Source organism: Aplysia californica, unplaced genomic scaffold (genome assembly GCF_000002075.1).
Source record: "Aplysia californica isolate F4 #8 unplaced genomic scaffold, AplCal3.0 scaffold00048, whole genome shotgun sequence".
Lineage (NCBI taxonomy): Eukaryota > Metazoa > Mollusca > Gastropoda > Aplysiida > Aplysiidae > Aplysia > Aplysia californica.
The window spans coordinates 522,322-533,037 of NW_004797318.1; the positions used below are offsets into that span (position 1 = coordinate 522,322).

At 39.6% G+C, this 10,716-nt stretch overlaps 1 protein-coding gene across 1 annotated transcript in view; it reads right to left on the reverse strand.

The window, feature by feature from the left end:
• The window catches only part of LOC101850539 (protein O-mannosyl-transferase 1), a gene marked incomplete at its 5' end in the record, with an annotated part of 29,416 nt that extends 19,009 nt beyond the window's left edge, over positions 1 to 10,407 (reverse strand). Inside the window, 7 exon segments of the mRNA XM_005092533.3 lie at positions 273 to 378; positions 2,197 to 2,343; positions 3,538 to 3,588; positions 6,105 to 6,208; positions 6,616 to 6,788; positions 9,162 to 9,285; positions 10,163 to 10,407. Coding sequence (XP_005092590.1) covers positions 273 to 378; positions 2,197 to 2,343; positions 3,538 to 3,588; positions 6,105 to 6,208; positions 6,616 to 6,788; positions 9,162 to 9,266 — 686 coding nt within the window.
• Positions 10,408 to 10,716: the final 309 nt, after the last annotated feature.

The window sequence follows — 10,716 nt, forward strand, 5'->3', positions numbered from 1 at the left end:
AGAGAGAGAGAGAGAGAGAGAGAGAGAGAGAGAGAGAGAGAGAGAGAGAGAAATAAACAGGCATATTTTTTCTTGTTTAAATAAGCATTTTACGGTATAAGCAATATGATTAGGTCATATACATAAATTCCGAAGATGTTAGAGGAGTTACAAGAGAGTAACAAACACAAAAAAGAAAGGGATGATAGAAGTCGTTTGATAGGAATGAAAGAGCAAACCCCATCAGAGCACCCGCCAACCACCCACTCACACATTTCCCCTGCAGCCAATACCTGTGACAGTTGCGGAACTTGAGATAGGCCAGCACCGACAGGGTGGAGAAGAAGATGAGCATTCCCTCCATCAGCATGAACCGTGACTGCACCAGCAGCGCGTTGTCTGAAGGGGGACACAGACATATAATTGAAAAAAAATAAATAACGGAAGACCGAGAACATTTGCTTCTCAGCCTTTGTAGAAATTTGAAACAAATATTTTACCAAAAGTAAGAGATGGATTGAAGAGTTGAGAGTTCTGTTTCAGTAAGTGTTTCACAGCATTTGCATCACAATAAGGTCATATAAGTGCCAAAGATTAGGAGGTGTTTCAAGAAAGTTACAAACACAAAAAGACGGAGGGGAGATAAGTACTAGTACGATAGATGTTTTGATAGAAGAGAAGGAGCAAACTACACCAGAGCACCCACCAACCATCCACAAAGTTGAGAGTGAATGGAAGAGACATTGTGTTTTAGTAAGAGTTCTATGTTTTACAGCACTTGCAGTACATATAATTGCCGAAGATTAGAGGTTTTGCAAGAGAGTAACAAACACAAAATAAGAAGAAAAGATAATAACAATTGATGTTTCATAGGAAAGAAGGAGTAAACCACTTCAGAGCACCTACCAACCACACATCAGTGGGATGAGTCAGACAATAAGAAGAAGAAGATGAGCATGCCTTCCTTCAGCATGAACCGTGACTGCAGGGGGACACAAGACATATCACTGAATAAATTAAATGGCAGTACGATAACATTTGTTTCTCAGTCTCTGCCGAAATATGAAACAAATATTTTACCAAAAACTAATCAAGATGAGTTGAAGAGTTGAGAGTGAGTGGAAGAGTCAGACAATATGGCCAAATTCCACCTTGAACTCATTATAACAATAGTCTTCCGTAAAAGTAGTAGACTTTACCATAATGCCCATAGGCCATCAGTTTAATATAAAAATGCACATTATAATAAACTATGTACTGAATTATAGTGGCACAAGTCTGGAGACAACATGAATCTGGAAGGAGATGGGTAGCCGACTGTTAGGTTGCCTGCAATCACAACAAAAGAGAAAAATAAGAGAAGAAAGCCACAATAAGTCAATTAGAGCAATGAAAAAGTAAGGCAGACAGACAACAAAGCTTTAGTACGGGTTTTACGGCAGTTATAACATGTCCAGGTCATACAAAAGCTAAAGATTAGAGGTATTAGTTCAGTGTAACATATAATCAAAAGAAGAAAGAGATATAAGGACGATAGATCATGTCTAACAGGAAAGAAGGAGCAAACCACACCAGAGCACCCACTAGCCACCAACTCAGAAAGAACAGGGGTAAAGGAGAGAAATAGCACTCACCAGTGGCATCCTCAAACCACAAGCACAACACAAACAGAAACTATAACTGTACAACAACAGCAACAAGTGACCTAGAGTCATGCCTCCTAAACAAAATAAAATATTTTTAAAAACAACAAAAAACCTAGGAGAAGGAGAGAATGGCAACTGATCTGAGGCACATTCACCTGCAACAAAACAGGCACAATTACAATAGCCGGGGAAGCGTCAACTATAGCAGCACCAATAACCAACTTAAGGCTCATGCATACTTCAACAAAAAACAGCAGTGTCAACAATGATGATAACAACAACAAGTAAGTACACATCTTGACTTCTGCAGCTGCAACAATAACAAAGGACCAACACCCAGGCTTTCTGTACCAACAAAAACAATGCAACACCACCACCAACAGGAACTAGAAACACAAAGGTAGCAACAATAATAATAACAACAACAACAATGACAATGTAACAATAATTTTTTTTTAAACCAATGGCAACGCAACAATAATAAAAAAACAACTGACAACACTACAATAATAAAAACAACAAAAACAAAGAAAACACTATAATAATAAAAACAACAACAATGACAACTAACCTATTGCGACCATGATCCCCGCCATGGCAGCAGCGTACCGGCTCAAACCGGCCTCCACACAGATCTGGTAGCAGATTGGAACCACCAAACTGCCTGTGATAGCTGGGACCGCCCGCAACATCTCCACAGGAACCGATGGAGGAAAACCTGGCCATGAAAAGAAACCAACAACAACAAAAACTGTTTACAGTATTTAACACATATTCAACAAAATGTTTTTCCGTTTAGAAAGAATGGACGCAAAAATATAACCAAAAGAAACTTTTTGATTTTCTAAACCAAATAGAAGAAAAAATGAAGAAGACCTTATATTAATAACCTTCAAGTGCAAGTGAGCTTCTTTGTAACGATGGACCAACAAAAGCGTAATAACGATGGACCAACAAAAGCGTAAACAAAAAAATGAGACCCCAAAATAAGGTAGCTAACTGAACAGGCTGAGGGCATATGAGTCTGTATTACATGATGCATTAGATACTAAAAGATTATTGACCTCAAAATTACACTTATCACATTTTCAAAATTCCCTTTCAGATGCCGCTTCAACAAGGACAAGGACTCCTTGGAAAAAGTTTTTTTTAAATCGATGACCTAATTATTCAAACTTAAAATACATGCTATGCATTCTGGCTTTCTAGTCTTTTTCTTCTTCATCTTCTTCGCATTCCCCTGCTGGATCTCCCGGGTAGTCCACTGCTGGATCTTCAACCTGCAGTGCAACTGATTATTATTAATGCGACCATTTTTCCTACTTTGTGGAGCCCCTTGCTTTCAGGCAGCCGCATTCCGATTTCGATGGTACTCTATATTTTTTATACTGACTGAAGTATTTTCAGTTTTGGTAAGAATTAATTTTGAATTTTACCCAGGTGGCTGTTGAAGCCTACTTCTATTGATTTTAGAACCAGTGAGGGATCCTCAACATACACAACTTGCACACAGGACCTCGGAGATTTTCCACCCTTTCCTGAGTAGGCTAGATGTTCCCATCTTACATACCCTATGATTAGGGGTGTGGCTGAATGACATCAGTAAGAAGAAGTCCAGAGCAACAGTAGAAAGAGTCAGGAGTAAGGGGAGAGGGATTGTGAGGGGATGGAGAGAAAGCCAGAAGACAGAATACAACGAGGAAACAGGAAAGGACATAGGAGAAAAATTTAGAAAAGAAAATTTTTCCATTGCTGGCAAGTTTGACCCAATGACCTTTTGACTGACAGATAAACTCTGTACCACAAGAGCCCCCGCTTTCCAGTAATAATAAAATTTGTAAAAAAAAAAAAAAGATTCATAATTATTTATGCACTTACATTTTTTAAACAACAGTGGTCATAATTTATTTACCTGCACCGATCCTTTCAAAGTTGACATCACCTTCAAAACCAGCATAGCTGCCTGAGAACAGAACAGAATGTGTAAATTACCTGTTTCATTATTGTAGTTTAACTATACATGCATACGGTTTTACTACACACACCCACCTCATGTAGCGATCCAACTTGCACTGACTCGTCGCAACTCTCTGCGCTGCGCCTCGACCGCTACTCACGCAGTCTTCAAAAGTCCGTGGCTCACGCCTCGGCCTGTCCTTGGTTTCTTCAATGTCAACCGTACTCGACTACTTTCCCGAGAATCACACAGCTAACCACACGCCCCCGTGATCTCAAGATCAAACAAAACAAAATTTAGTTCTTCAACGTGCGAACAGGACATGGTTCAACGCTATCTACACTTTGTACACTTGATTACTTCATTTACTGAGTTTCATAGTCCACCAACCAACCGGGGGTTTTCCTGACTCGATCAGGATACCGCCTGGGAGGGGGTTCACCTGCACCTTCGTTTCTCGTCAGGGTTTGCAAGGTTTGCTGTTCACCGCCACCTCCCTCATCATCCTCTTCCTCTGAAGTTACATCTCGTACCACTCTTCTAACATCGAGAACGTGACGAGCCATACCATCGACAGCAACATTGTTGATCGAGTTTACTCCTGTAACCGTACCTCTATTCCACTTAGTCGTACATTTGCTCTGGGGTGGTTTAACCCAAACATCATCTCCAACTTCAAATCTTCCAGGCCCGTCTTCTTCTTCATTAACAACGATATGGTTTCTCCAATCATAACGGTAGACAGCTCTTTCTTCCCCTGACACTGCACTCGTGAACCATCAAAAGCTACCATATAGTTCTCGCCCACGCAATTTCCAACTATCTGTGAACTGACCACTGTGACCATACAACCTGTATCTACCAATGCTTTGACCTTAGCTCCCTTCACGCCAACTTGAATTATCGGTAAAGACTGCGCCCTCATTTCAAACGGGTAGCTGCCGGCGCAGCAGCCACCCGAAGCTAGTTTTCCTGTTTCTTCTGATAGGCACCGTTTCCCCTCTGACTGCATCGACTGGCTATGTGCCCAACTTCATTGCAGTGGTAGCAAACAATGTCAGCACGATGACTACAAAACTTAGCCATATGTGGTCCACCACATCGATAACAAGAACCTTTAAATGCCCTCACACGTTGACTGTGGCTTCCCATTTCGTTTGCCATGGCTCCGCCTGCCGCCGCAACGCTGACCATTCCAGTCTTACTTGCTGTAAGGATTCTAGCTCTTGCTATGACCTCTGACAGTTCAACTTCGAAGACCCGGCTCATCTGTTGGAGCTCACACGATATCGGGTCAGGGAATCCATTTACAAAGGACAATCTAACCAGCCTATCCAGTTCGCTGCCTGAAAATCCAGCCAATCCTCCCAATCTCCTTAGTTCGTTCGCGAATACATCAACATGCTCACCGTCCCACCTCCTCTGTGTCAACTTACTGAACGCAACAAATGAGCTGTCTGTGAATGCCTCTAGAAGACGCTTCTCAATTGTCTCATATTGTGATCTTTCCAGCTCACTAAGCTGTAAGTACAACGCCAATGCATCACCCTCCAGGAACAACGGTACAAATTTCGCAAGATCCTGAATGTTCTTCAAACCAGCGACGAGTTTAACCTTAGCCAACCATGCCACAACATCGCTATTGCCACTGAAAGGCTTGATCATGTCCGTCGTTATTTTCGATGCCATCACTAGCACTTAATATCTGGCTCTAGAATGAGCACCTCGCCGAAATAGCTTGTAGTTTAACTATACATGCATACGGTTTTACTACACACACCCACCTCATGTAGCGATCCAACTTGCACTGACTCGTCGCAACTCTCTGCGCTGCGCCTCGACCGCTACTCACGCAGTCTTCAAAAGTCCGTGGCTCACGCCTCGGCCTGTCCTTGGTTTCTTCAATGTCAACCGTACTCGACTACTTTCCCGAGAATCACACAGCTAACCACAATTATGTTCTAAGTGCTTCTAACAGCAAATGGATTTTTTTGTTTCTCAGGTTTAAAAGGAAGGGGGAAGGGGGGGGGGGGGGCTTCTTGCTGTAAAGTATAGTATGATATGGTTTAACAGACAATCTCAGGTCTAACATTCTATACCAATATGATGAAGTCAAGCAAATGGAAAACCAATTAAACTATCAGAATTCATTAATGCCCATGTTTGCAATTCAAATGAAAGCTCTCCAGCCTGATACCATCAGAACTAACAAATGCAGAATCTGCCAAAGTTAATCAACACAGAGATGAAGAGAAATTAAAATACCCTGAACACATCCTGGGGAAATACTCAGTAGTCTTCCACGTACACTTAAAAATAGATCGGAACCCCCCTCCCCCCCCCAATAAACAAAACAAAGAACAAAAAGGCAATTACAATATTAACACTGCCATCACAAGGCAAAGGCATTTTGGGGAAAATCCAAAGACTCTGGGTGGTAAACATCGTCGATCGGCTAGACGAGGCAGCAAAGTGTTAAACACGTCTTAAATTATGAAGAAGATTTTAAAAAACAAACTTACCTGCCATTGCAAGAATCATCTTCCCCAAGGGTGGGTGCACATCAAAGAAGAAAATTCTTTTCAAATACAGAGACACAAACTTAGCAAAGTGAAGCTCATCAAATCTGCAAAAGATATATTATATATATATATATGTGTGATTCTATGAATAGATCAATAAGTGCAGTACAATCACTATGCAAACAATGAAAGGTTATTGGCACTGACTGAGGTTTTAACACCTATTTAAAGCACTTTAATAACTGAAAAGAGATCTGGCATTCTGAAACATCTCACAGAGTCCAATAAATTAAGTTGCAAATAGATACTATGCCGCCATTAAAATCAAACCCACAAGAAAATTTTAAAAAGTAAAGTAACAGTCATAAAAATATTTGAAACAAATTATATATTACGGAACATATCTAACAGTCATTTACCTATGGAAAATGTAAATTTAACAGAAAGAATTTTCTCCTTTCGATTTCTTTTTAAAAGCAAAAGAAAAACAAATTGAGTCCAGCAGACTCACACAACAGCTCTGGGTACCCCAAGCCGCCAAGTTCTGGTGGCAAGAGCAAAAACTGTTAGCAAGATCTGGACAACATCAAGCTCCGTCCTGATAGTGAATGGTTTTGTCTCGACAACTTGGTCTCTCTGAGACTCATCCGAAGTGTTTGACGACAACACAGGAGCACCATCTCCCTGGAAGAACAGCGAAGCATTAAGTATTTTGTCTTTTTGATAACATCACAAAACCAAAGTCATTTATTCAAAGAAGAACATGTATGCCAGTCGGTTTGAGGAAATCAGGAACATAATGTGTTGCCTCTGGGCCACTTGGAGTTTTTGTGCTTTTCTGAAAGCTGGGATCTTCCTAATTCTCATGTACTTAAAATTTTTCATTTATCAATTCTAAAAGATGAGGTACTGCATTTTGAAGAAACGAAATGAGGAAAAGTAATAACTGAGAAAAATGCGTTCAAAGTTACAACACTGTTGCTTTTTATTTTCTAAAAGCAAATTGAAAATAAATTGAGAAAGATATTTTAAAGTGGTTTTTACAAGAAACAGCTCTTGAATTATTTTCTAAAATGGTTGGGGAATCCCGTGGCATGTATAACTCAAAATTGACCAGAATTGACCACACCAACTATTTTTGCCGATATCTCAGTGCGAGGTTTAGCGACATGTTCCTAGTTTCCTCAGACCAGCTCACATATATATACATTGTTCTTAGATGCAACCTACTGAAGCCAGAATGATATGGGCCTACAGTTGGTCACGGATAACTCAAAACATGCTGGAGAATTACGAATATGTTCAACATACATAATTCGGGGGAACCGATACAACAACAAAATGTGAGAGAATAACATATATATGTGAGATGTGCTGACAAAATGAGTTACTTCTCACGACCCAGGAATGGAGATATCGGGTGAAAATCGACACTGGGGTCCCATTTATAGATGTTCAATTGATGCCATTTTGTTCAAGTTTACTGTGTCTTTTACTTTTCCATGCTCACAAATTGTACTAACTTCACCTATCAAGTTGATGTATCAATTTCCATAAAGGAGAAATCCGAGAAGTAACTCATTTTGTCATCACACGTCACATATAGGCCTATTCAAGAAAAGTCAAGGGAAGTAACTGTGACAGTCCAATGGTTGGGAAATAAAACACTAAAAGATTTACTGTTGCAGGTTTGTTGCACACCAAAGGCATTAGAGTAATGCCATGTTTCATTTTGAACCTTTCCAATTATTCTGTGTTGCATGTGAAGTCAAGGCAAAGTTTTTTTTAACCATTTCAGCTGCTTTTGTCATCAGAATGGGACCAAAGATAGGAAGAGATATGGCACGTGCTTGCTGGAACAATTGAAACAAATCTGGAAAAGAGCATTTGCTTTCTGTCGGGTTGACACCCATTGCTGGAGTTTTTAGAAACATGGAAAGCGTTAATTTGGGGATACCTGCTACAATCCAACGCTTGGTTTCTATTGTCAGAGATTAAAGTTTTCTATTCTCTGCCATCACGTTAAGTACCCTGTACCAATAAAAGGATAGAAGGATGGATAGTGTGGGTGCCCTGAAAAGTTTGGAAGCAAGAGAAAGGTAGAGTGTGATTGAGACAGAAAGAGCGTCTGCTAATGAGCCTTACCTCTAAATCAAAATTGCTCTTACCTCAGATCAGCGTCATGTGCAAACAACCACACTCACAATACACAACACACACACACACAGACACACACACACATGTACACACACACATACACAAACATGTGCACAACAAACACATATATAATTTACACATCACATAGCCTAATGTAGCGCCACACTTTTTCTCTTGGATCAAACCCCCACCACTCACCACCAATCCTGACATGACTATATTTAGGGAAGTTCTTGTGCCTTACACACACTGTGGGTAATGTGTGATGATGTGTCTCAATATTAGCAGTGTTTTGTGGGGCTGAGCATGGTGGGCTCATGTAATCTGCCCTATAACATCACATGTGCAGGGTGAATTGGATTCATGACATTGTGACAAGCTGTTCAACAAATCTGCACGTGATTTTAGGAAAACAGTGTTGCCAATATAAAGACAATCAGTTCACTCGAAGAATGGTAAATTGTACGAGAAATGGAGAGTGATTTGAGATTTCGAGTCTTTTTTTCATGTTATCTGTGCCACTGTTAGTCAGGACACAATTTTTTTTTTATGTTCTCATTGGTATAGAAAATGTTAAATTCTTTCAACAAAGACAAGTATTGAAAATGTGGTATTTTATGAATGATAAGACTGAGTCAGTATCAGCTAAACAGTATTGAAAATCATTTATACTGTGCTTCTTGTGTGTACAGTAAAATTCAAGTGCAGAAAGACAGGGCAGAAAACTTACAAAAATCAAACTTGAAAACTCACATAAAGAGTAAATGTCCACATCCCTCTTTCACAAGAGATGAAGTGAAACTGAATGGTGAACCAAAACTCAAGCAACATCCACACATAGAACTCATCATGTATTGATAACAATAATTTGCTGCTCTTCAAAAGATGTACACTTCCTACTTGTTCTCTTGGGCTTGTCATATGAGCAGTATCAATGTGCCGTGTCTCTTGTTGAGCAGGTAAACTTTCTCCACTCCCTCTGGTTGAAGATCTCAGTTCCTCCATGTTCTTTCGCTTGTACACACTGTCAACAATATTGAAACCATATATGGATAGATCATTTTATAAATCAGCTAGTATGTATCTAGACTGTTTCTTATGTGAAAAGCAGATTTATTCTTTAAAAGTCGAGCCACAGCAGTAAGCCGTCAGCACTTACAAATAACAATGCTATACAAATTTTAAAATCAATGTACAAAAAGCTGAGCTGTGAAAGACAGCTCCAGAAAATAGACACCAAAAAAGTGCTACATTGCCATTATTTTAAAAGAAAAGAAGGACAAAAATAAAACCAATAATTCCAAAGGGCAGGCAAGTTGAAAAAAAAAAAGTAACTGAATCTGTGAAACATAATTTGCGGACCTACAATTTTGAACTGTTCTAGCCTATACTATGACGAAAAACGAAGCTGAGGGCAAAATATTAGTCTAGATCTACTAGTGTATTATTACTATCTTCTAAGTCCAATTTTATATTTTCAGTATGGCTGCAATGAACATGATGTTTTGCAAACTAAGACTCTCTATAGAGGCCTCCGTGTAGAATGTAGACTACTGTATCTGTACATCCACAGAAAAATTTATTTCGATTTCAGATTCCATCATCCATAACATACTAGATCTAGATCTAGACTTACTAATTTTTATATACACACTCACACAAGAGGCCAACTTTACTTGATTCTAGATATATATCTAGGTCTGATCTACACAGTACAATTTCAAAAAATACACTTTAACTTACTTTAGGCCTAATTTAAATAGATCTAGATCTATGTCCTCCAATTGGGACCATACTCACAACACTGACTGTTCTTCTTTTATAAATTACTTTTGTGGGCAAAAGTGTTGATCAAAATCCATGTTCAAAGGCAATCTTTTTCAGAACAGCTGTCTACTCACCAGACTGGTTTGCTTTGACTTGAACAAGGTCTACGTTCCTGACGAGGCGTTTCCCAAACAGGCTGCACTGCAAGGGGCCCCGCTCAACTGGCTGTCAACCACTCAATCACACGGACGGTAGAACGAGAACAAGAACTGTACAGTAACCGTTCCGTTACAAGCAGTCGCCTACTCTACTCTAGGCTAACAAACACAACATTGACTCACTGATTTCATTGTTGATTGAAAATTAAAGCCAGGAAAGGAGGTTCTGAAGATCTAATCTAGGTTGAATGAATTGTCATAATATTACACAAGCATAACAGACTCCCACATTTAATCCAACACGTGTCGCTATCATTTTAAAAACAATTACAATATAATCTAGCAGAAAGAAAGGCTGTCATTACAGAGGAAGCTTCGTGTGTGGATTTTTACCTCTTGATCAACACCTACTTTCGTTTGTGTGCACAGCCACAAAACATACTTCCGGGGTATCGATTTTAATCATAGTAGAGTCATGTGTTCGTTTTATTAACACCCTCTGTTTATTAATACACAGCAGCTGCAAGCCC